Source organism: Macaca fascicularis, chromosome 8, assembly GCF_037993035.2.
Source record: "Macaca fascicularis isolate 582-1 chromosome 8, T2T-MFA8v1.1".
NCBI classification, from domain to species: Eukaryota; Metazoa; Chordata; class Mammalia; order Primates; family Cercopithecidae; genus Macaca; species Macaca fascicularis.
This window is the reverse complement of record NC_088382.1, coordinates 112,263,240-112,291,107: the sequence shown is the minus strand read 5'-3', so window position 1 is coordinate 112,291,107 and position 27,868 is coordinate 112,263,240. Positions and strand designations below refer to the sequence as shown.

The following is a 27,868-nucleotide window of genomic DNA, read 5'->3' as shown; positions in this document are numbered from 1 at the left end:
ACAAACCAGAATAAGGCCTCACAATCTGGCTGAAAAGGCAGATCACACACAAATGAAAAAGACTTAGGACAGGCAACATGCATATCCCTGCAAAGAGCCAGGGCACCTAGGGCACAACATTTAAGGAGGTCCTCAGGCTCAGGTGCACTTGCATGATCCTAGAGTAAGTGTCTCCTTAAATTGTGCACCCTAAGTACCTTGCTTGCTTCACTCTCATCATTGTTCTGGTACCAACAACGATGCCTGGCACGTCGTAGGCACTCTAAATCTTTGATGAATGAATAAACGCATTTATTTAACAAATATTTACTGAGTGCAAACTATTATACTAGGTATAGGTGACTGGGTGTAGGGGTGAGTCCAGGAGAAAATGATAGTCTAGAAATGAATTGGACATAGATTCCACTTTGAAAGGAGAAGTTTATGGGCTAGGTGCAGTAGCTCAGGCCTGTAATCCCAATTCTTTGGAAGGCTGAGGCAGGAGGATCACTTGAGCCCAGGAAGTCAAGGCTGCAGTGAGCTATGACTGCACAACTGCACTCCAGCCTGGGCAACAGAGTGAGACCCTGTCTCAAAAAAATTTTTTTTAATAAGAAAGTTTATGATCTCATAAGGTCTGAAGACCAGGAAAATAAAAAAGATGCAAGGAGGTAAAGGTGGTGGAAAGAAAGGTGCTGGAGTGGAAGCAAAGGGGTTTTGGATATCTCTGCTAGACTACATGCTCCATGAGAGCAGTAGCCCTGCCTCTTCTGGTATATCCCCATTCCTGAAACAGCACAGGTACAAGATGGGTATTTCATGTACATTGGTCAAGTGACTAAATGGCCAGAGCCAGACTTACAGTTCCAGAGATATACACTAGTGTGTTTTGCAGCCTTATAATTGAGTCTAAGTCCAGGAAAGCAGGTGCCTGGACTTAGGTGATGCTCATTACAAAGGCCCCACTAATGATCTAACCCAATGGTTCCTGCACTTGGTTGATTATCAAAACCACTTGAGGAGAGCTTGGAAATTACTGACTCCCAGGCCCTATGCCAGAGGTATGAAGTCAGGGAAGGGACTCAGGAATCTGTATTTGGACTTCCTAATGGGCAGCTCATGATCACCCAGGCTTGGGAACCGTTCCTGTAACCAGGAGTAAGGACTCCAGGTTTTAGAGAACACTTGGTGGGCCCAGCCTGGCAGAGTGGCCATGGTCCCCAGGCACACACCACACCAGGACAGGGAAGCAATGAGCAGCCTGCCTGGGCTCCTGTCCACCCACCAGCAATGTGACTTGTTTTTAGACTTCTCTCTGTGCACCTCTGTTCCTTCCTCTGTGGAGGAGGGCATGTTGGCAGCTTGTAGTAAGGCCAAAGGAGATAACTTCACAGAGATGTAGCCCAGCGCCCAGTGCAGTTGTGTTTGGTCCTTATCACACTCATCTTTCTAGCAACACACCCAGCTTCTCAGTTTCCTTTTCTGGACTCTACCAAAGTCAGACCTGGCATCAAAGGATTGGATGGCTATGGAGGAAGCTTTACACATGCTCAGAAAACTCTGAGGGAGTGGTGAAGCCCAGAGAGGAAGCTTCCATCAAGGACCCAACAGTTGGGTTGAAACCCTGATTTTAGGGTTTAGTGCCAGTCTTACTGCTATTTTCTCTTAAAGGCAGCCATGCCTCCTGCCCTCTCTTCTCTAGATCCAGCACCCTCACTCTTCCTGCCCTTACCCATAACTGGGCTGCCAGCTGGGCCATCAGATGGACAGGCATGTGCCTGCGGGGAGGACTGATGCTGTAGGCCACAGAGGAGCCCTCAGCAGGTCTCGAGTCCCCTCACGAGGACAGGAGGGTGCCATCCTTCACATTGCTCCTTTAGGCCAATTCTCTCCCCAGGTAAATGATGAGGAGACAGGTAAACAGAGAAAAGCCCCTGAACTCCCAAACCCAGAAACATTCTTCAACATAGGAAAGGAGAAAGCAGGCCAGGAGCAGTGCCTCACACCTGTAATCCCAGCACTTTGGGAAGCTGAGGTGGGCAGGTCACTTGAAGTCAGGAGTTCGAGATCAGCCTGGCCAACATGGCGAAACCCTGTCTCTACTAAGAATACAAAAATTAGATGGGTGTGGCAGCAGGTGCCTGTAGTCCCAGCTACTCAGGAGGCTGAGGCAGGAGAATCTCTTGAACTCCGGGGGCGGAGGATGCAGTGAGCCGAGATCACACCACTGCACTCCAGCCTGGGTGACAGAGCGAGACACCATCTCAAAAAACATAAGAAAAGGAGGAAACTAAAAATGGCCTCCTCCCTTCTGTACACAGTCCACCTGCCTTCCTCATCTGAGCCCAGCAAAATAGAACTGCGAGGCTGCTGCTTCTCCTGCACCAAGCTTGTCATCCTTCTGAAAGGGAGGAGCCAGCCAGATGGTGGCCACTGAGACTCCAGGGCCATCTCTGAGAGAACCTCTGCTTCAGAAAGAGGTCAGCTGTCAAAACAAACTGATGCAGAGGCACTTCCCCGAGGGAATCTCAAACTGTAGGCAGCCAGGCCTGGGAGGTGGGTTATTAACCTCATGACCCTTTATCACATTCTCCTTAATAGCTTCAGGCACCTTCTACACGGTGTCTGGGGGAAAAACCCACCCTTTGTTTTGGAAGATGAGGCAAACATTTTACAAGTAATTTATTGGCCCGTTTTTAACCTTTATTCAATGGGTCCTAATTTATTTCACTAATTGACTGCTCAATTCCAGTAAAATCTCTGGTTCTAGGTTTACAGCCTGCTGAACAAGTGCTTCAGAGGTGTATACCCACTGCATGGAGTATCTTGCCACAGTTCAGGTGAGTGCCTTCCGCTCCTTGAAGAATATCCCCACGGAAAAGGAATTCTAGGCCAGATGCAGTGGCTCATGCCGGTAATCCCAACGCTTTGGGAGACAGGGATGGGAGGATCTCTTGAGGCCGGGAGTTCGAAACCAGCCTGGGCCACATAATGAGATCTCTTCTTTACAAAAGTAAAAAAATTAGTCAGGTGTGATGGTGTGCACTTGCAGTCCTAGCTACTCGGGAGGATCTTTTAAGCCCAAGAGTTTGAGGTTGCTGTGAGCTGTGTTTGAGCCACTAGGCTCCAGCCTGGGCAACAGAGTGAGCCTTTGTCTATTAAAAAAAAAGAAGAAAGAAAAGGAATTCTATTGGTTTAGGGTAGTAATTCCCCAACAGCGGAACTGGGATTGGTGGGGTGGGTGGAAAAATCTTGGCACAAGGAAAAACTTTTGAACAATTATAATTGTTTAAAAAGAAAAAGAAAACAAGGTGCTTCAGGAGCTGGTGGACATCTGAGCACTGGGGTGTAGAAGCGGGGCTAAGGGGCTGTACTGGGAGGGGTCTGAACTGCTGCCAGCGGAGTCCAACCTAGCTCAGGGTTCTGAGATGAATGTTCAGGCCAGAAAGCCATATATACAGAGCTATCTTCCTGTCCAGGGCCAAGGAAATGCTTTTTCAGGCTGGACTAAGGAGAGAGGCTTTCTACCGGTGAAGACCAGTTGCAGAATGCTTCCAGTTATTTCAAGAGGCATTAGCAACATAGAGCATCCATGTGAACTCATTTACAACCTGGAGATAGCATTATTCATATTGGTCAGAGAGCTGCTGTAAATACGGTAATAGGCTTGGAGCAGAGCCTTAGCTCAATAAGTATTAGAGATTATTATGATTACTATATAGAAAAACTAGCAGTCACTTCCTTTGTGAAGACACACTGACTAAAACTCAGTTAACATGCCTACTCCTTCAGGTACAGGAAATAGTAACATTGTCTGAAATGCCACATTTACGTACAAGGTACAATAATCTGTGTTAACTAGTATATACTTTACAGTGCACAGTTACCTCTTTTGTGTATATATGGGTCAATATGCAATAAGTATATGTCTATTTATCATTACTCAGGTGTTCATTATCCAATTCCTTGAAGTTAGGAAGTTCAGTAGTGAAAATATTCACTAATACATATATTAGTTAATATATAGTGAATATATTATATTCACAATACATGTATTAGTGAATATATTATATACATTATATACACAATACATATATTAGTGAATATAATATATTCACAATACATATATTAGTCACTTTTAAAACTGGTCCCTATTAAAACATCACTTCAGCTAACACTACTACCCCACTGATTAGGTTAAAACATCACTTCAGTTAACACTACTGCCCCACTGATTAGGTTTCTGTGGGTCAGTCTCTTGCCATTGTAAAAATTCAGCAAATGTAATGTAAATATTATGCAAATTGCCTTCAGAGTGAAGCTGCAAAACTTGCAAAAGATACAGGATTTCATGAAAGTGACAAAAGTAATATTGGCAAATTGACAAATACTTGTCAAGACATTGACAGATGAAGATTTGGCATGTTTAGACCAGTTCACAATTGAAGAGCAGAGTGCTGAGAAAGACAGTGCCACTTGGCCCTTCAAAAGAAAATAATTTAAATATCAAAGAATAAAAAAAGGCTTTTAGGAAAACTAATAAACTCTTTTTTATATTTTTTCTTTTCTTTGGGACAGGGTCTTGCTCTGTTGCCCAGGCTGGAGTGCAGTGGCATGATCTTGGCTCACTGCAACCTCCACCTCCTGGGCTCAAGCGATCCTCTGACCTCAGCCTCCCAAGTAGCTGGGATCACAGGCACCACCATGCCCAGCTGATTGCTGTTGTACTTTTTCATACAGATGGGGTTTTGCCATGTTGCCCACGCTGATAAACTCTTATTTTGCAAAACAAACACAACCAAAAAACTCCACCTCTTCTATGATAGGGTTTAAAAGTCCAAGTGAAACATGTTATCATATAGAATTCCATTAGGAAATGAATATTGAGAAAAGTAACTAACATATAATTCATTTTGTAACAATTAATGAATAGTTGCAATTATAATTTAGATTTGTTAAACTAAGAAAATATATTTTAATATCTTTTAATTTCACTTCTCAGTAGGAAGTTCCAATCAAACATTTTTCACATTGATTACAAAATCATGATTCTCTTTTTAAGTGGATTCATACTAAATGTCCTTGCCTGATAGCAATTATCGTCAGATGTGGTAAGACACAGAGTGTGCACAAGCACCAGCGATCATTTGGACAATTGTCTAATTCTTCAGCTAACGAGCAGAAAGAAACAAACAAACAGAGCCACTGTCCTTTCCTTAATGTCTTGTCTGAATCTGGAGCAACGGTTCTCAACCTTAGCAGCACATTAGAATCTCTTTGGAGAGCTCTAAAAACTACACACGTCTTGAGTCTCACCTTCATTGGTATTGGATGTGGCTGAAGTGGGGATTTTTTTTTTTTTTTTTTTTTTGGAGATGGAATCTCACTCTGTCACCAAGGCTGGAATACAGTGGTGCGATGTTGGCTCCCTGCAACCTCCGCCTTCCAGGTTCAAAGGGTGCTCCAGCCTCATCCTCCCGAGTAGCTGGGATTACAGGTGTGGGCCACCATGCCCAGCTAATTTTCGTATTTTTAGTAGAGACAGGGTTTTGCCATGTTGGCCAGGCTAGCCTCAAACTGCTGAACTCAAGTGATCAACCTGCCTCAGCCTCCCAAAGTCCTAGCATTATGGGCATGAGCCACCGTGCCTGGCGTGAAGTGGTGATTTTTAAGACCTCCTCAAGTGATTCTAACATGCAGCCAAGGTTGAGATACACTAATCTTTCCTAATTTTTGCTCTTGCTAAAGGACCTATATCACCTTCCACTACGGCCCTTTTCCTCATCTTTCCACTTTTTCCTCCCAGTTAATCCCATTCCTTTTCTAGTGTTGCTATATCCCAAGAATTATTAAAGCCCACTGCCCCAAAAGGTGAAGGGAGTTTTGTGAACTCAGGCCACAGGCAGTGGGCGGAGGGTGGGAGGGCTGGGGACTGGGTGGGGATGGGGTTGGGGAGAGATGGGAGGGAACCTGGAGACCCAGGAAAGTGGGAGGAGAATCAGAGGGGAGGGAAGGCCAGGGACAGGGAAGGGAGTGGAGGAGGGTGGAGGGACTGGGGACCCAGGAGTCGGGGAGGAGGAGGGGTGGGGTGGGGACCCGGGATTGGGGGAGGAAGGGAGGAGAGGGAGGGTTGGAGACTCAGGAGTGGGGAACAGGGGAGGTAAACAACCTCTGAGCAGCACGTTCCTAGTCCTTCCAGCCTGCTTACAGCTGGACAGGTGGCAGCTTTCAAACCTGAATGCACCAGGGAACAAACACCACTCCCGCAGCAGCCGTATACCCAAATTTAAGTTGAGACGTTCTGCATTATGCTTGGAGTTTGGATTCTATCCTGGAGCAGCAGGCAGCAGAAGCCAACCACCCGGAGTCCCAGCAGACCACAAATGACTTCTGGAACTGAACACCGCTGCTGCTGTGCCGATGGGACCTTAGAGGCAGGCCCTAGCTGAACCCGTTTCACCACCTACTTGCTCTCCCTTGGGCTGTGAGGGTCTTTTCATTCCACTTAGCTGGGTGTGAAACAATGTCCTGTCCTTTAAAATGTGCTTTTTCACCACTGCCTTTCACCCTGTCCGACAAAGGCAGCCATGAAAAAGCACGTTTTAAAATTAACATTTCCTTTTGAGAAAGTGATCAGTACAAGAAAAGCCAGTTCCAGAGACCCAAGGCCTTGTACTGGGCACTTCGTCCACATTGGTTATGACAGCCTGTGACCTCTACCCACAGGCACGACAGCCTGCTCCTCCCCACTCCCAGGCCATACTCCCTCCAGATCTCAAGAGGCTCTGATCACCTCCTGGAGAATGTGCCAATCAGGACGGGTGCACCTGTAGTCCGAGCTAGGCCGGAGATTCCCAGGATGCTGAGTCATGTGCTGTACAGTTTGGCTGGAGGTGGGTGTGGCCGCTGCTGCGTGTATCTATCACTCCAATAGTGGAAAAAATGCAGACTTTCCCATAAGCAGCCAACCAGGCACATATCCAACCCTGCTGGTAATGGGCACGCCAGATCTGACTGCACAGAAGACAGGTTTGATTTTTCTGAAAGAGGCAAGGTGCCAGTGATGTATACCCGCTATTTTCCTGCACAGGCACTCACCTACAGTTTCACCCAGTTCTGCTTCGCATCCCAAACCGTAGGAATCCAAGAGTCGAACACTTTAATGGTATCTAGACTCTCTTTTTTGTTTCATCCAGTCATTGCCTGGAGCACACATGCATTCTCTCAGCGTCCTGAAGGAAAGGGAAATATGGACATGGTACTTTATGCCAGGACTTCAGAACTAGGACAACACTCTCCTTGTTATTGCATATTTATTATGTGGCATACTCTAGGACCATCACACAAGTACTTTGAAACTACAACCAATTAAAGTTTTGAATTAGATGTGTAAGTTAGTTAGAGGCCAAATTGTTCCATCATCTGATTCAGGGGACTGGGGAATCCATTCATTTCTCAAACATTATTAGAGACAGGCTTCTTATGTGATTAGTTCTGGGCAGTGGACATCGGTAATTAAGGTTCTGATCCTCCATGAACTTACAGTCTAATGGAGAACAGAGACACCTGAATTACAGATGATCATGCTGTGTGGAATGTGCTACAGGGGAGAGAAGCACAATGAAGGAACTTCCTAAGGTTCTATGTCAAATCAGTGGTGTCACCAAACCCACAGAAGACAAATCCCTGATCTAACACATCTTAACTTTTTTTTTTTTTTTTTTCCAGACAGGGTCTCACTGTGTCACTCAGACTGGAATGCAGTGGCACGATCTTGGTTCACTGCAACTTCTGCCTCCCGGGCTCAAGTAATCCTCCCACTTCAGCCTCCCAAGTAGCTGGCACTACAGGCACATCCCACCACACCTGGATAATTTTTGTGGTTTTTGTAGAGATGGAGTTTCACCATGTTTCCCAGGCTGGTCTTGAACTCCTGGACTCAAGCAATCCCCCTGCCTTGGCCTCCCGAAGTGCTGGGATCACAGTCATGAGCCACCGCACCTGGCCCTAATACATCTTTATCTGAAGTTGTCCACATCACACCGGGACTCAGCCCTGTCTGCTAGGGACATATTGAAGGTGGATGTAGCAAGAAGCTAAGACGAAAAGAAGTTGACTCTAGCGAAAAAATGTCAAAGAGGAAGAGTTAAAGACCTGTTGTGAGGTGATGGTGAGGAAGATGGCACCCGAGATGGAGAACTAGCTTTGGTTTAGGTCATGCAGCGATGGACTGTGAAGACCCCTACACACTGTGGTAGAACAGGGTTTGGGGAGTGAGGAGTGATTTTGCTCTAATACTTTTCTACCGCAGGTGAAGAAATTTGAATTAAAAGCTCAGTTTTTAAGTACTTCAACATTAATCCAAACAAAGTTCTTCCCTTATTTTACTTTTTATTTTTCCTTTATACCTCTAAACCCTAATTATATTTCCTTCAATTCATAGCACCTACTTTAATATGTTTAATATATCTTTAGATATGCATGGATGCCTTCTTACAAAAGTTATATTATTTTAGGTGAGATGTCTTTACAAAAATGATAATGTACTATATATCCTTTCCTATTTCCTATGTTTTTCCCTTACCCCTCGGTATTTTTTTGTTTGTTTTTTGAGACAGGGTCTCACTCTGTCACCCAGGTTGGAGTGCAGTGATGCGATCTTGGCTCACTACAGCCTCAATCTCCAAGCTTCAAGTGATCCTCCCACTTCGGTCTCCCACATATATGGGACTACAGGCATCTGCAACCACACCCAACTATTTTTTTAGTTTTTGTAGAGACAGGGTCTCACTATGTTGCCTAGGCTGATCTGAAAACTCCTGGGCTCATGCAATCCTCCCATCCAAGCCTCTCAAAGTGCTGTAATTACAGGCATGGGCCACTGTTCCTGGCTACCCCTGGATTTTAAAGATCTATAGTGCTGCAGTATAATTCCAGTTGGTTATTTCTTACTGTTACTTAGTATTCAGCAGTCCACATCTGCCATATTTTATTAATCCTTTTCTCTACTGATAAGCACCTAAGCTGCCTTCAACATCCAGCTACCCCAATCAGTTTCATGATGAGCATCCTTATGAACTTGTGGGAGAACTTCCTTGGAAAAAATATATATTCCAGAGTTTTTCACAGATCATAGGATATGTGCATGCTTCATCTCAACATCTCAAGTCAGTAGAAACTAGTCAAACATGGGGGGTGGGGGCAAAGACTGAATGGGATATTTGTGCAAAAAAAGAAATATATGCAGAAAATATTTTGCATTTGTAATGCAGAATATCTCACAAAATTCCCAGAGAATACAACATATGTTTCATCTTCTGGTTTTTTAAGTAAGATCAATCATTCCTGCACAGTTCTTCGAAAGCATCCCCTTTCTCATTGCTCTCATGAAGTGAAGAGCCTTTGATAGCTCCTGTTGGTTACATTCACTCTAAGCTTCTGTCTAAAGCCAGATTGCTTTCCTAAGTGGTGGTACTGGTTCCAGTTGACACTCCCTCCAACAGTGCCCAAGAGTTCTATAATATCTTCCACATTCTCAGCTGCACTGACCTTTCTGCTCCTGGTCATTCTTAGACAGAAGCTTAGAGTAAATGTAAACAACAGGAGCTATCAAAGGCTCTTCACTTCATGAGAGCCATGAGAAAGGGGATGCTTTCAAAGAATTGTGCAGGAATGATTGATCTTACTTAAAAAACCAGAAGATGAAACATATGTTGTATTCTCTGGGAATTTTGTGAGATATTCTGCATTATAAATGCAAAATATTTTCTGCATACATTTCTTTTTTTTGCACAAATATCCCATTCAGTCTTTGCCCCCACCCCCCATGTTTGACTAGTTTCTACTGACTTGGTTTGAAGCATTCTTTGAGTTGGCTGTGGCCAGTCTTCATCATGACCTGGTGGTGGTAGGCAGCAAAGGGGAGGTGGAGTTCCAAGACCAGCGTGTCCTGCTGAGCAGAAGACTGGCCTCATGAGATGAGCTGGGCCTACCTCCCTATCTTCAGCTATCATTTTCCTTGGGTCAGAGGGTAGAATATTAAAATGGCAATAATAGGGCCATACATGGTGGCTCAAGACTGTAATCCTAGCACTTTGGGAGGCTGAGGTGGATGGATCACTTGAGGTCAGGAGTTTGAGACCAGCCTGGCCAACATGGCAAAACCCTGTCTCTACTAAAAATACAAAAATTACCTGGGTGTGACACATGTCTGTAATCCAGCTACTCAGGAGGCTGAGGCAGGAGAATCACTTGAACCTGGGAGGTGGAGGTTGCCCTGAGCCGAGACTCTGCCACTGCACTCCCGCCTGGGCAACAGAGCGAAATTCCGTCTCAAAAAAAAAAAAAAAAAAAGGCAATAATAATTAGGCACATTTGTAGAGTAGTTTAGACCCTGCTACTCGAAGCGTGGTCCTCAGAGTAGCATCTTAGGTACCACCTGGGATGCTGCTTGGTAGAAATGCAGAATGTTGGGGCCCAACCCAGAATCACTGAAGCAGAACCTATTTGAGCAAGACCCCCAAGGGATTCCATGCACATTACAGTTGGAATAGCACTACTTCAGTCTTTGCCAAACATGTTCACATTGATTATCTCACTTAAACTCTTCTCAACACCCCTGATTTCCTTGGGTATAGTTATGTAAATCTTACGTTGCAGTTGAGGAAACTGAAGCTGAGCAGGTTAAAATAACTGGCCCAAGAATATTCAGAAGAACCCCATGAAAACAGACTTTTTAACCCCCAAGGCCATACTTTGTTTATATCCCTTTCACCCCATGCCTTGTTTTTCCTCACTCCAGCTGCCCACTGGAGGCGAGGTCTGCAAGTCTTGCAGCCCTCAGGATCTTTCTCTGTTGGGCTCTAGACCTGAAATATGGCAAATTTGGTTTGGAACCAAAAATGCTGACTGCTTTTTGGCCTCAGTCCTTCTTCTCTACCTTCACTGCAAGTCTCAGTTAGGAGTTCAGAGCACGCTATGGTCTGAATGCTTGTGTCCTCCAAAATTTATGATTCAAATCCTAGTTCCCAAGATGACGGTACTTGGACCTGGGGCCTTTTGGGAGGTCATTAGGTCATGCGGGCTCTTGGATTAGTGCCCTTAGGAAATAGGCCCAAGGGAACCTGTTTGTCCCTTCCACTATCTGAAGACACAGTGAGAAAACTCCATCTATGAGAAACAGTGCCCTGACAAAACACTGAATCTGCTGGCACCTTAATCTCAAACATTCTAGCCTCCAGAACTGTGAGAAATAAATGTCTGTTGTTTATAAGTCACCCACTTACAGCATTTTGTTACAGCAGCCTGAACAGATGAAGAAAGAGGGACAGCCAGACCTTCACTGGGTGTGAGGTAGGTGGAGGTATTAGTGGGTCTCTCCTTTGAGTGAAGTTTACCAAGTTCCATTTTTTTCTTCTTAAAAGCAGGTTAAGCAGGGGTGCTGAATCTGGGGTTCCTCAGACTCCCAAGGCATCTGTGGATAGAATTCAAGGAGTCTGTGATCTTGGCTAAGAAAAATATTTCATATTTTTATTTGCACTAACCTCTTAACCACACCTAGCGTTTTCTTTACTATAACTATAGGAAACAAACCACACTAGGCTCAGCAGGACCTGTGACCTGTGACTTTGTCACTATGAGAAATCACAGATATTTCCATATTGCATAACACCTACTGCAGACCTTGAAATCTCATTTATGCTCATGATAACTCCATTATTACCTCAGTTGTTAGACCCACACTAGATCTTGTTATTAAACATGTTAATAGGTGGAGCGCAGTGTGGCCCCCACCTGTAATCCCAGCAATTTGGGAGGCTGAGGATGGCGGCTCACCTGAGGTCAGGAGTTCGAGACCGGTCTGGTCAACATGGTGAAATCCCACTCTACTAAAAATACAAATATTAGCCCGGTGTGGTGGCATGCACCTGTAGTCCCAGCTACTCAGGAGGCTGAGGCAGGAGAATCGCTTGAACATGGGAGGCAGAGGTTGCAGTGAGCTGAGATCACACCACTGCACTCCAGCCTGGGTGACAGAGCGAGACTCTGTCTCAAAAATAATAATAATAATAATAATAATAATAATAATAATAAAAGAAATAAATGTATTAAAGCAGCACTATAATGCCAAAATACCACACTATATGTGTATACATGTGTAATATTTTATATTTTTTAGAGACAAAGTCTCTCTCTGTCACCTACACTGCAGTGTGGTGGCACCATCATGGCTCACTGCAGCCTTGACCTCCCAGGCTCAAGCAATCCTCTCAACTCAGCCTCTTGAGCAGCTGGGACTACAGGCATGTGCCACCATGCCTGGCTAATTATTTTTTTTATTATTTATAGAGATGAAGTCTTCCTATGTTGCCCAGACTGGTCTTGAACTCCTGGGCTCAAGAGATCCTTCTGCATCAGTCTCCCAAAGTGCTTGGATTACAAACGTGCACCACCTCATCCAGCCTATCTTTTTATATTTGGATAACTGTGTTATCAATATAATGGCTTCATTTGTAATCTTATGAACTTCATTTTATGAGCTTAAAAGCCCACCACAACCCTTCCTGTCCCGTGTAACCTTTCTACTGTGACTCTGCCATTTTTGCATCAAGAGGTAAAGTCTGTTACCCTAACCCTTGATTCTGGGCCGGCCCTGCCTGTGACTTGCTTTGACCAGGAGAATCTGGGGCAGTGCTGTGGGACTTCCATGCCTAGATCTTAAGAAGACTTTGAAATGTCTGTGTTTATCCTCTTGGAAACTAGCCACAAGGCAGAGGAGCCCAGGCTAAACTGAATAATGAGAGAACATGTGAAACGAGAAGGGCCACATGGAGAAAACCAAGGCACCCCAATGAACAGCCAGGACCAACACTCCAGTCACATGACCAGGGCCACCTGGGACCTGCCAGCCCCAGTCACGCAGGCCCAGCTGACACCACATGGAGCAGAGATGAGCCATCCCCAAGCCCTGACCCACAGAATCATGAACAATAAATAGAAGCGCAGCCCAGGCTGCCTCCCCTCCACTCCATGGTCCCGCTTCTGTCCGCAGGAGTGTCACTGGGTTTTGGGGTGGTTTGCTGTACTGCAAGAGATAACTGAAACAGTCCATGTGTGTTTCTTTCAGCTCTGCAGTGACAGCTACAGTTTTCAACATACTCATTTTATACTTGGCTCACTGCAGCCTCGACCTCCTGGGTTCAAGCAATGAATGCCTCAGCATCCCAAGTAACTGGGACTACGGGCACGCACCACCATACCTGGTTAATTTTCTGACATTTTGTAGAGACAGAAGTCTCCCTGTGTTGCCCAGGCTGGTCTCAAACTTTTGAGTTTGAGCAATCCTCCTGCCTCAGCCTCCCAAAGTGCTTGGATTAATGGCATAAGCCATTACACCCTGCTAAAATTTTAATCTCCAGCCTAGATCTTTCTCTGTTGGGCTCCAGACCTGAAATATGGCATTTTCTTCCTTTCCACCAAAGCCCACTACGTCTCTGTGGTCCCTTCTATTTCATACAGTGAATCAAGCCAGAAACCTGGCAGTTCTCAATACTACCCTCTTCCTTATGTCTACATCCAATTGATTACCGAATCCTGCTTGCTCTTGGCATCTCTATTCCATCCTCTGCAGACCTGCCACCATTTCTTAGTTTAGGCCAGCATCATCTTTGCTGCCTGCAAAAGCCTTCTCAATGGTGACAGACCCTCACTCCTCTGGTCCATTCTCCACACTGGGCCAGAATGAGCTTCCTATACCATCATCCCTGTTACAACCTGTCAGCAGGTCCCCCTTGTCCTTAGGATAAAAGCTCCACTTATACATTCCTTAGTATGGCATGCAAAGGCACTTCATGTTCTGGGCTGCTTTCCTTAACAGCCTAAGTTCCCCACCTGGTCCCCCACTCGACGAGTGGGAATTATGGGGATTACAGTTCAAGGTGGGATTTGGGTGGGGACAGAGCCAAGCCATATCCACCATATATATGCCCAAGATGACAGTTTTCCATGTCTGACCCTACAATGACACAAGCCAAGGGAAAGGCATAGAAGGACCCACACGTCCACCTAGGTGTTTGTACATATCCTGTCTGTAACTCCAGTGGGTCTTCAGACAATCTACAATTACTTTCTCCATTAAACAAACAAAAAACCCAAAAAACTTGAGTGCTTTGTATAGAACAGATACTGGATCAAAAAGATGATTATAGGCTGGGTGTGGTGGTCATGCCTGTAATCTAAGCACTTTGGGAGGCCAACAAAGGAGGATAGATTGAGCCTAGGAGTTCAAGACCAGCCTGGGCAACACAGTGAGACCTAAGCTCCACAAATAGTAAAAAAAAAAAAAAAAAAAAAAAAATCAGCCAAGGCTGGGTGCAGCAGCTCACGCCTGTAGAGCTTTGGGAGGCCAAGCTTTTTTTTGGGAGGCCAACACTTTGGGAGGCCAAGGCAGGTGGGTCACTTGAGGTCAAGAGTTCAAGAACAGCCTGGTCAATATGTGAAACCCTGTCTCTACTAAAAATACAAAAATTAGCTAGGCGTGGTGGCAGGTGCCTATAATCCCAGCTACTCAGAGACTGAGGCAGGAAAATCACTTGAAACCAGGAGGCGAAGCTTGCGGTGAGCTGAGACTGTACTACTGCACTCCAGCCTGGGCAACAGAGTAAGACTCTCAAAAAAAAAAAAAAGAAAAAAAATTAGCCAAGTGCTTGCTTGAACCTGGGAGGTGGGGGTTTTAGTGAGCCGAGATCGCGCTACTGCACTCCAGCCTGGTGAAAGAGCAAGACACCGTCTGTAAAAAAAAAAAAAAAAAAAAAAAAAAAAAGAAAGAAAATCCCCATTTCAAACCAGACACCCGTAGTCTCAACTACTCAGAAGGCTGAGGTGGGAGGATCATTTGAGCAGAGGAGGCTGAGGGTTCAGTAAACTGTGATTACCCCACTGCACTCCAGCCTGGGTGACAGTGCAAGACCCTGGCTAAAAAAAAATAGATGATTATACATGATCACCATCTCAGGAGTTCAGATCTGGGTGGAGCATGGGCAGGATTCAGTATTGTAAAAAATGTTTCTTGCAAAATGACTGCTCCACTCCCAGCATGAAGGTGTGGACAATGTACGCTGGGAGCAAAGGAAAACCATCAATTCATCCTGGTGTTATCAAGGACGGCTTCAACCAGGTGACAGTGGTACAAAGATCTTGAAAGCCAAGAAGGCAAAGGAGGCCTTCAGGGATGCATATGTACATTTCTTGTACATGGCCTCCCCTTGTACTTAGAAAATCCCCATTTCAGCCGGGCGCAGTAGCTCACGCCTGTAATCCCAGCACTTTGGGAGGTCAAGGAGGGCAGATCACAAGGTCAAGAGATTGAGACTCTCCTGGCCAACATGGTGAAACCCCGTCTCTATTAAAAATACAAAAATTAGCTGGGCATGGTGGCGTGTGCCTGTAATCCCAGCTACTCAGGAGGCTGAGGCAGTAGAATTGCTTGAACCTGGGAGGCAGAGGTTTCAGTGAGCCGAGATCGCGCCACTGCACTCCAGCCTGGTGAAAGAGCAAGACTGTCTGAAAAAAAAAAAGAAAGAAAAAAAATCCCCATTTCAAACCATGACCCATAACTTCCTCAGTAGCCTAGCTCCTCCTGCCTTACTTTCCAACCTCATCCCCTCCCACTCTCCCTGACACCCTCTGCACCTCCAGCCACACTGCATCCCACGGGGCCAGCTCTTTCCTGCTATAAGACTGCCTTAGCTGCTCCCTCTACTTAGGTGCACTTGCCTGGGATCCTTCTATCCTCTCATGAGGTTTTCAGCTTAAACATCTCCTTGGAGCGGCTTCTCCTGTATTTCATACCAAACCAATTGCCCAGTCTTATCACCCTGTTACAATTTGGTGCACTGCAGTGAACTTACCTTCATGGTACTTGTGTGTGTGTGTGTGTGTGTATGTGTATATTTGACGTGTACTTATCTTTGTCTCCCCTGGCCTGCCTTGTTCACTGCTGCTGTGCCTGGAACAGTGCCTAGAACACAGTAGATGCTCAACAAATAGTTGTCGAATGGAGTGGATAAATGAACAAAGGCATGCACAACACTGTTTCCTGAATGAGGATGTGGCACCGAGACATGAAAATGCACCATATGTTTGAGGAACAGCAAGCAGTTTGCTGTGGCTGTGGGCAAGGGTAAGTCTGGGTGGGAGACGAGGTGGGGAGGGTTGGGAGAGTCCTATAGTTGGAGGCAGACTGGATAGCTCAGAACTGAATGGCCTTTCATCTCCTGGCAACAGGAGCCACGGATCATTTTTAAGGAGAGAATGTTATGATTGGATCATGACTTTTAAAAAGCCATTCCAGTCACAGTGTGGAGCTTGGGCAGTGGAAAATAAGCTGGAGTGTGGGTGGAGGTTGGGTGGGGGGATTGCAGATTGTTTAATCCGAGCAAGACTTGATGACAGATTGATCTAGTGCAACATTTCCAGGGTAGAAATGGAAAATGAGAACAGAGACATTTCTGAGGCAAAACTGCTGGGTCCTGGGGACCAATCAGATCCAGGGCTTTGAGAGAGAAGGTGAAGGCTGGAAGGAGGCAAGGCTTGCATCCGGGAAGGAGTAGAAACAGCAATTTTAGTTTTGGATATGTTGAATCTGAGGAGCCCGGGAAACATCTTTCTCTGAATCTCTAGGAATTGTGCCACCACCACACTGTTCCTCCTACCCCTTTTCTCTTTTCTTTCCTGTTTTGAATCACTCTCACAAGTCAAGACCGCTCCCTGCTTCTCAGCCAGCTGGGGAGCCAGGCCAGCAGGCCCCACATTCGTAAGGAAGGGACAGGGTTCTCGCCTGGAGGGTCTGGCAGAAGCCACCCCAGGGGAGGGCCCCGACAGGAAGGAAGGTAGGCCTGCGGAGGGGCACACAGGAGCTTCCTCTCCCGCCGCAGTGTCCAGGGCCAGCTGCTCCAGCCCTCAGGCTGGGTCAACAGGATGGGACAGCCCAGGCGGAAGGAAGCCTGTGGGGAGGGACACCCCGCAGACAGAAGCAGGGACATGGGGTGGGGAGAGGCAGGAAGAGCTGCCGGGCTGCTGAGCTGGCGCCTTTCCAGCAGACTCAGGAGGGGCGGTGACAAGAGGCCATTCCGTCCTCATCCCCGCAGCCCTGGGCCTCTCTGGTCCTGGCCAACAGTATTATCATTATTATTGCTGTTGTTCGCTAGCCTGGGCCTTAGATAATATTAGAAAAAAAAACATCGGAAGATACAGATAGCATTGGCAGTTTATAAAACAATTAATTCCCTTTCTAGGCTCATTCTGTGATCATTGGGATAGAAATGCCATTTGCATTACCAGCCTTTCAGTTACAGAGACGTGAGTGCTCGCAGGAGGGACAGTGAATTTTGCCTTAAATTCAGCCTGTCTAAATCGGAGATCTTATCTCCGATTTGCTTTAAGCCCCGTTATCACTGCCTTCCTCTCCAACAACAGCTGCTGTGATCGCGCACAAACGGCCAAAAGGGGGCAAATCCGTGCCAAAGCAGAGCCATGGGCTTTCCTGATCAGAAGGCCCAGCCCCAGCCCCAGCCCCGGGCGCAGCACGCGGGCGGCTTCCTTTCAGAAACCCAGCCTGCCTCCCACCGGCTGGAGCGGGTGGGTGGGGCGGTAGTGGTGGCGGTTTCTGGGGACGGCCGACAAACCACCTCCAGGCGTGCTCCAGCGGGAGCCTGGAGACCCTAGGAGAGCCCTCCCCACAAGCGGCTTCCAGGCAGGACGCTTCCAGAGGTCTTGGTCGGGGGTGGGGGTGAGATGGGGTCCACCTTTGAAACAGCTACAATTTAAACTTCAGCTACACCGAGCTCAAACTCGATTCCGCAGCCGAGTGTCGGCGCCAGACGACGATAAAAACTCGGGTCTACGGCTCCCTACCACGCCCCTGGGGCTTCCAGGAGTCCTCACGCCATCCTCTCGGTTGCCCAGGAGGAAGGATGGGCGGGGCGGGCAGGCGCTGCGGGCACTGCAGATGGGGAGGGCGAGCCCGCGGCACGGCGTGAGCGGGGGAGGGGCTCGCGAGCAGGTGTCGGCTTCGTGACAGGGTCCCCCATCCCGCGCCCCAGTGCTCCCCGAGGCTCAGCGAGGCAAAACCCAGCAAATGCTTCAGAAATGCAGCTCAGTCGGTCACCGGGTTCTGCTTCCTCATCAGACGCGCAAGAGGATGGCGCTTCCAAGGCAAATCTCTTGGCTCCGGCCCCTTAGCTGGCAGCCGCCGCGTCCCCCGCCTGCCTGGCGTCCCGCCCACTCCGTGGCGGGCTGAGACGAGGCCCGGCGCTGAGGGGACTGGGCGGAGCGGGCATCCCTCCCCACCCCCCACGTGGGGCCGGCCCTCCGCAGTGCCTGGGCGCGCTGCCGTCGCCGCGCCTCCCCGCCCGCTGCACCGCCTCTCTAGGCAGGGGCGGGGGACGAGGGGCGAGGAGTGGGCGAGGGGCGGGGGGCGTCACTGAATCAGGTGGCCTCTGGAGTTCCCCCGGGCAGGGCCGAGGGAACACGCTGCCGGGGATTGTGTACACGCTCCACTGACACCAGCTTCACGCTGCCGGGCAGTCGCTGATCACGCGTGGCCCCGCGAGCCCATTGGCCGGCGCCTCACACACCTTTGCCGCTGATTGGCCAGCCTCAGGCTCCGCCCCCGCCCCCGCCCGCAGCGCGGGGCAGGCTGAGCGGCTACCTGAATGGGGAGGGGGCAGACGGCGCTGAGCGCGGCGGCGGCGGGAGCGACGTCGAGTGTCTCCGGGCGCCCGTCTGTGGCCAAGCAGCCAGCAGCCTAGCAGCCAGTCAGCTTGCCGCCGGCGGCCAAGCAGCCAACCATGCTCAACTTCGGTGCCTCTCTCCAGCAGACTGCGGTAAGTCATTTGGGGATGCCCCTGTGCTTCCTCGCCTGGTAGTGTCTGGGGGGGTCAAAGGGGGCGCGAACCCCGAGCCCCTGACATCAGCCACGCCTGAGAATCGGGGCTGCAGCGGAGTCGTGGGGAAGGAAAGGGCTTCCTGCCTGCAGACTATGGGCATTAGTGAGGGCGTGTGTGTTGGGGAGGGGGTCGAAGCCGGGGGCTCGGATCTTGAGACGGGGACAGGGGTCTTGCTCTAGATGTACTGAGGAGGGGAAGGGGCAACTCCGCATGGAGACCCGAGAGGGCTGGTGAGGAGGAGGACGACTGTGGAGCGGGGGAGGAGTGAGGAGGGGGCTGTTGCCCTGCAGCGAGGTTGGGGTACGGCATGTAAGGGGAGTCGTGGGAGGGACAAGGGGGCTACCCTGCACCTGGCACCGAGGAGAGATGCCCGGTCTGGCTCAGGAACGCGAGCCAGGGTAGGAGTGGGCTGCTCGCAAGCACTCGGGAGGCGGGGTGTCCACAGGAGAGGCTAGTGGGCTACCCATCCTGGGGGTCTGAACCCACGCTTGGAGGACGGGGGCTGCTCAGCAGATAGCCGGCGGCTGGGGGAAGGGGCGCCTGGCGTCGGCGCAGGGGATGACACGAGGGCCCGCCGACCGCCCAGGGGGACGAGTTGCTCCTCCAGACGTCTGGAGGGAGACTCTTACCCCAGGGGCAGGTGGCCGCCTTCTGACGACCCCTTGGAAGAGGCGGGGAGCCGCCTCGGTGGCGGGAGGGTGGGAAGCGGGACCTAGCAGCTGGGGCGGGAAGGTGGGCGGGGGGAGCTGGGCCGCGAGACGCGGGGGCCGCGCGTCTGGAGCCGGGGCCTGTGGGGGCTGCACGTCTGGGAACCCGTGGAGACGCGCGGCGGGAGGGGCCTGGAGCTGCCGGAAGCCACGGGGAGGGGGCGCCGCGTCTGCAGGGAGAGACGGGGTGGTCTGAGGTCCCGTGGGCCGCGTGGGCGGGAAGTGCCGAGGGCTCGGCCGGGTTCCCGGGGGCTGCTGGCGGGAGGAGGGCGGCGGCCGGGTTTCCGCGGGGACCTGGCTCCTCCTCCCGCATCTGAGGCGGAGGCCGGGGGTGGGTCGGGAGCGGGTGCGCCCGGGGAGCTTCTCGTCCCCGAGTGACCCAGCCCCGGCCTCCGCCAGGGGCGGGAGCGAGGCCCGGCCCCGCTGTCGGTTCCTAAGGGAACGGCTGCTCGCGGGGAGCTGGAAGGGGCGGGCGCCTCCCGGAGCTTGGCGCCCGCAGCCCCGCCCCTCCCCGAGGGCCCGGCGCGCACGGCGGGGCGGTTGGCGGCGGCGCCCGCGGCCCCTCCCCCGGGTCGGGCGCGGGCGGGGGCCCGCAGGCTCAGGAAGTAGGGGAAAGGTGACGGCGCGGCAATTCCCAGTTCACGTTTCCTGCGCCTCCCGGAGCAGCCGCTGATCACGCTTTGTTCACATGCCTCGCCCCCTCCTCGCCCACGCCCCCGCCCCGGGCCGCACAGCCAATCCGGGCCCGGGCCGCCGAGCCGGCCGGCCAATGGCGGGGGCAGGGACGCGGGGACGTGCGAGCGGCGAGGAATGTTCCCAGTGACTCACCCGCGAGCCTCATTGAGGTTAGGGCGGCCCCATCCGTCGGTCCCGGCCAGCGAGGATCTCCCCCGCCGTCCACCCCCGCCCCTCGTCTGCCTCCCCCGCCAGCGCCTCCGCCCGCGTTTCCCTTTCCTGCCTCGCGCCCCACTCCCTTTCCTCCCCTCCCTGTTTCCCTTCCTGTCTTTCCCAGCTCACGCTCTCCTTCCCTGCCGCCTGCCTTTCTTTTTTCCTTTCTTTGCATTGGCGTCTTGGGGCTGTTACACACACGCGCGCTGTCCATTGCAGCTTACATAAAGGCGGGCGCGATTATGCAATTGCATTGTTAGCGATATTTCAAGAGCAATGGCTCGTTGTCAGGATTTCAACACGAAAGCATCATGCTTTTTTGAAAAACTAGTATTGAGAATAGTCCCTTGCAACGTAAAGAATGGTTTGTTTGTTTGTTTTTTTTTTTTTTTGGTATTTTTACACAATCTCTGCTTTGACCAAACAAGTCTGAACAGTTGTTTTTTTTTTTTTAATGAAAAATAGGAGAAATGGTGGGTAGTACCTTTTCTTGTAGTGTAGTTCAAAGAAGTTTACTATAAAACATTAGGTAGGAGGTCTACACATAAGTGCAAAACATGTGCTGTTATTTTGTCATCAAGCAGTTCTTTAAGGAATTAAAATATATTCTACTTTGATTATGCTCACTCTTTAAAGTCGGTTTTCGCAAATTCCAAGTAGAATGTTACATTTTTTGATTATCCAGTTTTTAGTAATTTTGCATTAACTAAGTTGTAGTTATGCATGGCAAACCATTGTGTCAAATAGATTCAGTAAAAGGGAGCACAAATATGAATAGGTTGAAAGTTAATTAAAATAAGCGTTGGAATTTTTTTCTATGTATTTCACTTGATTTTTCTTCACCATAATCAAGTTACCAAATAACTTTAGATCTTAAATAGTACAATTTTAACTTGAAAGATACCCTGAGGATCCCTTATCTTTTGATTTTTATCCCAAAGTGCAAAGTGACTTTCCAAAGGTCAGACCCAGAGCAACAGGCCAGAGCTCTACTACATTTTGTCTTTATTAGAAGGTTTTGGCTTTCTTTTTGTCTATCAGGAATTTGTACCTCAAAAGACCTCATACCATACCTGTAATATTTTTAAAAGATAAAGTTTTCGCAGCACTCTCCCTTATTTTGTCCGACTCTAGTTGCAGGTAGCTACTCTGGAAAGTCTTTATAAAACACTTTTTTTTCTTCTTAGCCAAATACTTCTCTTTTTGGATCACAAATGCATTGATAATTTTCGTCTTAGTCCCCTTAAAGGGACTAGGTGTGCCTCTCTCCCATGAAAGGATATCAATGTTAAAGTCTAAGTGTTAGAGAAAGAATGAGGAAGATTTTATTGCCACTACTGTGAGGTTTGGGTTACCTACCTAACAAGTGTAGCTGAACTTCCTAAGTATCATAGTAGGTGCGAGAGGAAAATTATTTCTGATTTTAACTTGGAAAGTTGTGTGAGTTGTTAATAAAAAAAACAGTATTTGCTCATATCTCTGTGTGTCATTTGGATGACAGAAAATATGCTTATAAACTTTCCTCTTGTTTTTATAGGAAGAAAGAATGAAAATGATTTCTGAAAGGCCAAAAGAGAGTATGTATTCCTGGAACAAAACTGCAGAGAAAAGTGATTTTGAAGCTGTAGAAGCACTTATGTCAATGAGCTGCAGTTGGAAGTCTGACTTTAAGAAATACGTTGAAAACAGACCGGTTACACCAGTATCTGATTTGTCAGAGGAAGAGAATCTGCTTCCTGGAACACCTGATTTTCATACAATCCCAGCATTTGTAAGTATTATTATTTTTAAGATAGATGTAAATTACAGAATTTCTTAAAATTTACATAATAAACTGTAGATTTCTCATGCTTATGTATTTCCCTTTTCTTTAGTGTTTGACTCCACCTTACAGTCCTTCTGACTTTGAACCCTCTCAAGTGTCAAATCTGATGGCACCAGCGCCATCTACTGTACACTTCAAGTCACTCTCAGATACTGCCAGACCTCACATTGCTGCACCTTTCAAAGAGGAAGAAAAGAGCCCAGGATCTGCCCCCAAACTCCCCAAAGCTCAGGCAACAAGTGTGATTCGTCATACAGCTGATGCCCAGCTGTGTAACCACCAGTCCTGCCCAGTGAAAGCAGCCAGCATCCTCAACTATCAGGACAATTCTTTTAGAAGAAGAACCCACCTAACTGTTGAGGCTGCAAGAAAGAACATACCATGTGCCGCTGTGTCACCAAACAGATCCAAATGTGAGAGAAGCACAGTGGCAGATGTTGATGAGAAAGCAAGTGCTGCACTTTATGACTTTTCCGTGCCTTCCTCAGAGACGGTCATCTGCAGGTCTCAGCCAGCCCCCGTGTCCCCACAGCAGAAGTCAGTGTTGGTCTCTCCACCTGCAGTATCTGCAGGGGGAGTGCCACCTATGCCAGTCATCTGCCAGATGGTTCCCCTTCCTGCCAGCAACCCTGTTGTGACAACAGTCGTTCCCAGCACTCCTAGCCAGCCACCAGCCGTTTGCCCCCCTGTTGTGTTCATGGGCACACAAGTCCCCAAAGGCGCCGTCATGTTTGTGGTACCCCAGCCCGTTGTGCAAAGTTCAAAGCCTCCAGTGGTGAGCCCGAATGGCACCAGACTCTCTCCCATTGCCCCTGCTCCTGGGTTTTCCCCTTCAGCAGCAAAAGTCACTCCTCAGATTGACTCATCAAGGATAAGAAGTCACATCTGTAGCCACCCAGGATGTGGCAAGACATACTTTAAAAGTTCCCATCTGAAGGCCCACACGAGGACGCACACAGGTACCAGCCACTTCTTACTTATGTCTTTAGTGTTTAAATGAAGAGGTTTTGGCTGTGATCACACATTTAAACCCAGGATGATAAGGAAGAACTTGCCTTAGCTAGTTTAGAGGATGGTATTTACCAGTGCAAGGTCCTCCAAAAGGCTTTATTGGAGGCCGCTCACGAGTGCCATAATCCCTGCACTTTAGGAGACCAAGGTGGGAGGATTGTTTGAGCGCAGGAGTTCAAGAGCAGCCTGTGCAACATAGTGAGACCTCATCTCTACAAATAATTTAAAAATAAATAAGTGTATAAATAAAGACTTGATTTATGTGCTTTTGTTTCAGTCTCTCAAATGATGATTCTGTAGATGTCTGAGTAGTTACTTTAATAAGGTATCTTTAAAGCTTTTGAATCATAGTTGAAGTCAGGAAGTCTTTTCATTTTTGGAAGTCTTCATTTTTGGCTTTTTAAAGGGATGAGGTCTTGCTCTGTTGCCTAAACTGGTCTCAAACTTCTGGGTTCAAGCTATCCTCCTGCCCCAGCCTTCTGAGTAGTTGGGACTGCAGATACATACCACCCCACCCGGCTGCCTTATTTCATGAGGAGAAGAGTTTTGTAAATGTGATCGAGTGACAAGTTGAAATTGGAGCAATACATATCTCGTATTCATTTGATGGTTTGATTTATTAGCTTTTATTATTTAAAATATGTCTCCTCATATACTTTTAGATAGAATTGAACATATAATTTACCACAATCTTATGCATAACAATGATTTGTATTTCTTTGTTTTAGGAGAAAAACCTTTCAGCTGTAGCTGGAAAGGTTGTGAAAGGAGGTTTGCCCGTTCTGATGAACTGTCCAGACACAGGCGAACCCACACGGGTGAGAAGAAATTTGCGTGCCCCATGTGTGACCGGCGGTTCATGAGGAGTGACCATTTGACCAAGCATGCACGGCGCCATCTATCAGCCAAAAAACTACCAAACTGGCAGATGGAAGTGAGCAAGTTAAATGACATTGCTCTACCTCCAACCCCTGCTCCCACACAGTGACAGACTGGAAAGTGAAGAGTCAGAACTAACTTTGGTCTCAGCGGGAGCCAGTGGTGATGTAAAAATGCTTCCACTGCAAGTCTGTGGCCCCACAACATGGGCTTAAAGCAGAAGCCCCATAGCCTGGCGCGAAGGCCCCTCCTGGGTTAGGTGACAAAAAGGGCTTCGGCCACAGGCAGGTCACAGAATGGCAGGTTTCATTTCTTATCACATAAGAGAGATGAGAAAGCTTTTATTCCTTTGAATATTTTTTTGAAGGTTTCAGATGAGGTCAACACAGGTAGCACAGATTTTGAATCTGTGTGCATATTTGTTACTTTACTTTTGCTGTTTATACTTGAGACCAACTTTTCAATGTGATTCTTCTAAAGCACTGGTTTCAAGAATATGGAGGCTAGAAATAAACATTACGGTACAGAGATGGAAATGTAAAATCAGTTTGTATTATTACAAATATTGTCATCTTTTTCTAGAGTTATCTTCTTTATTATTCCTAGTCTTTCCAGTCAACATCGTGGATGTAGTGATTAAATATATCTAGAACTGTCGTTTTTACACTATTGTGAATATTTGGAATTGAACGGCTGTATATTGCTAAGAGGGCCCAAAGAATTGGAATCCTCCTTAATTTAATTGCTTTGAAGCACAGCTACAATTTGTTTTTGTATTTTTGTTTTGAAAGTTTAACAAATGACTGTATCTAGGCATTTCATTATGCTTTGAACTTTAGTTTGCCTGCAGTTTCTTGTGTAGATTTGAAAATTGTATACCAATGTGTTTTCTGTAGACTCTAAGATACACTGCACTTTGTTTAGAAAAAAAATCTGAAGATGAAAATATATATTGTAAAGAAGGGATATTAAGAATCTTAGATAACTTCTTGAAAAAGATGGCTTATGTCATCAGTAAAGTACCTTTATGTTATGAGGATATAATGTGTGCTTTATGGAATTAGAAAATTAGTGACCATTATTCACAGGTGGACAAATGTTGTCCTGTTAATTTATAGGAGTTTTTTGGGGATGTGGAGGTAGTTGGGTAGAAAAATTATTATTAGAACATTCACTTTTGTTAACAGTATTTCTTTTTTATTCTGTTATATAGTGGATGATATACACAGTGGCAAAACAAAAGTAAATTGCTTAAAATATATAGTGAAAAATGTCACTATATCTTCCCATTTAACATTGTTTTTGTATATTGGGTGTAGATTTCTGACATCAAAACTTGGACCCTTGGAAAACAAAAGTTTTAATTAAAAAAATTCCTTGTGACTTACAATTTGCACAATATTTCTTTTGTTGTACTTTATATCTTGTTTACAATAAAGAATTTCCTTTGGTATATAGAATGGTCATTGCATTTCTTAAAAACCATTCTCAACTCTCACCTTGACATTGATCACTTCTATTATCCAAGGACTTAGTGTCTGAATTTCTCTAAGGATCTCATTCAAATTTAGAACTGTAGGAGTATGTCTTTAACATGAATTGATTTAGAGAGTATACAAAGTGAGGCCAAGTATCTATTTATCTGGTGAGGTAATATGTGAACCAGCCAGTTCTAAGAAACCACATTTAATTTTTAAACATTGTTTTTTATTTTTCAAGACACAGTTTCACTCTGTCACCCAGGCTGGAGTGCAAGTGGCATGATCTCAGCTCACTGCAACCTCTGCCTCCCAAGTGATTCTCCTGCCTCAGCCTCCAGAGTAGCTGGGATTACAGGTGTACGCCACCACGCCTGGCTAATTTTTATGTTAGTAGAGACGGGGTATCGCCATGTTGACCAGGCTAGTCTCGAACTCCTGACCTCAAGTGATCCGCCCATCTTGGCCTCCCAAAGTGCTACTTTTTAAGCATTCTTGAATATTTTGGTGATTTGGGGTTGAAATACAGCCCCGACTCTCAATAAAATCTTGTTAAGTAGTATTCAAGTTGAAGGGAACACCACAGTGAATAATTACAAGCAATGAAACTGCTGTGGCAAATGAAAAGAAGGCTGACTTATTAAATAGTGAGTAAATTGCTCACCTCTAGAAGTTAACTCCGACAATTAAGTGATACCTTAAATGCAATAAACATATTGGTACTTTAGCTGCATGAAAAGTAATCCACTTCTGAAGAGAAACACTTGTTAGTCACTCATCAGTAGAAAAAACTAAGGGCTGTAAATGCTACTTGGTGTATAGAGTATAATTTTGTAGATTACTATTTTAGCTTGCACTGAAATCCCCCTGTGGTCAGGAGAACATCTTCCACAATGCCCAACTTAACCAGTGACCTAGAGTCTGCCTTACTGTTGAACAAACACTATGGTAAGGGGCCGTGTACTGACTTGGCACTAGTTGTAGGACAAGTGTCTTGGGACATCTGTACACCTGTTGCTACTTTTCTTGGAAACTTAATACCACATGAGTATGACACAGCTGCTGGAGAGAGGCTTTGCCATTCTGGCCTCTTGTGTAGCTTTGGTGTTGGGCGCCTGAAAGATCCTCTTCCTTTAGAGCTTTTCATGGTGGCAGGTCTCCAGAAGTGGGAATGGAGGAAGACGGCTGAAATATTCTCTGCCTCCCCTAATGCCCAGTCCTTTGTAATGATGTGGCCAGTGAAACTGTGCCACCCGTTGGCTGTGTTCTTTGCAGTCCTAGTTAGTATCTGAGATCTTTCCTTAAGAATCTTGTAAATAGAGTTATTGTTTTTGAGTTGAATGTTGAAGCAGGATCTAAATTTTTTTTTTTTTTTAGATGGAGTCTTACTCTGTTGCCCAGGCTGGAGTGCAGTGGCATGATCTCAGCTCTCTGTAACCTCCACCTCCTGGGTTCAAGTGATTATCCTGCCTCAGCCTTCCTGAGTAGCTGGGACTACAGGCGCCCAAAACTAATAAGTTAAACTTAGTACGATACTATTAAGTTTTCATAAGGATACTAAAATGGAGAAAAGTTGAAGCACAAACACCTTTTTACTAGCTTAATTTTTTACTAGCTTTTCTGCTTTTTTCTATTACAGGACCTAATCCAGGATCTCAAACTGCATTTAGCTGTGATGTCTCTGTAGCCTCCTCCAATCTGTAGTAGTTTCTGAGTCCTGTCATTTGAATATTACTTGTCAGTTACTTTGCAGAATGTCTCTTGGTGTGGGTTTGTCTGATGTTTATTCATGATTAGATTGAGGCTATGGGGTATGTGGGAAAGATGCCCCAGAGTGATAATGCCCTTCTCAACACATCTTACCTACGAACACATGGTGTCCATATGCATTACTAGTGATGCTAACCTCACTCACTTTGGCTAGGGTAATATCTGCTGGAATTTTCCACTGTAAGTTTACCATGTTTCTCTTTATAATTATTAAATATGCAGAGAGACATACTTTAAGACTATGCAAATAACCTGTTTCTGCTTACACTTTTCCCCATTTATTTTAGTATCCTTAAGGAAATCTTGCCTGGGGCAATTATTACTGTGATATGCTAATTCCCTCATTATATATTAAGTTGGAATTCTGTAAGAGTTGTTTCTTCT

General features: G+C 47.0%; 1 protein-coding gene and 1 long non-coding RNA gene across 7 annotated transcripts in view; one reads left to right on the top strand and one right to left on the bottom strand.

Annotated features, from left to right (window-relative positions):
• Positions 1-18,256, bottom strand: part of LOC102126327 (uncharacterized) — a 55,591-nt gene extending 37,335 nt beyond the window's left edge. For 4 of the 5 annotated variants that reach the window (XR_006700479.2, XR_010577426.1, XR_010577428.1 and 1 more), the window contains exons 1-3: positions 17,784-18,256; positions 11,265-11,452; positions 7,078-7,211 (exon numbers count right to left, since the gene is read on the bottom strand). This is a non-coding gene — a long non-coding RNA (uncharacterized lncRNA). Of the gene's footprint in view, positions 1-4,932; positions 7,212-11,264; positions 11,453-17,783 lie in introns of those variants that run through there. The other variant, XR_012416572.1, reaches the window with a different exon arrangement.
• Positions 18,257-18,705: 449 nt separating this feature from the next.
• Positions 18,706-25,691, top strand: KLF10 (KLF transcription factor 10). 2 transcript variants are annotated; one of them, XM_005563841.5, is made up of 4 exons: positions 18,706-18,863; positions 22,059-22,292; positions 22,396-23,305; positions 24,086-25,691. In XM_005563841.5, exons 1-4 carry the CDS (start codon positions 18,828-18,830, stop codon positions 24,343-24,345), a joined length of 1,440 nt encoding a protein of 479 aa, XP_005563898.2. In that variant the 5' UTR covers positions 18,706-18,827; the 3' UTR covers positions 24,346-25,691. The 2 variants fall into 2 exon arrangements, with proteins under 2 accessions (XP_005563898.2, XP_045254511.2); XM_045398576.3 differs by having other exon boundaries at positions 18,706-20,478.
• Positions 25,692-27,868: the final 2,177 nt, after the last annotated feature.

What these genes read in the sequence shown, in the direction of transcription:
- KLF10 (XM_005563841.5), top strand. Translation starts at nt 18,828, where the DNA reads ATGCTCAACTTCGGTGCCTCTCTCCAGCAGACTGCG. An exon ending in CCTCTCTCCAGCAGACTGCG is followed by an intron (nt 18,864 to 22,058) that starts GTAAGTCATTTG and finishes TTGTTTTTATAG; the next exon opens with GAAGAAAGAATGAAAATGAT. An exon ending in TTCATACAATCCCAGCATTT is followed by an intron (nt 22,293 to 22,395) that starts GTAAGTATTATT and finishes CCTTTTCTTTAG; the next exon opens with TGTTTGACTCCACCTTACAG.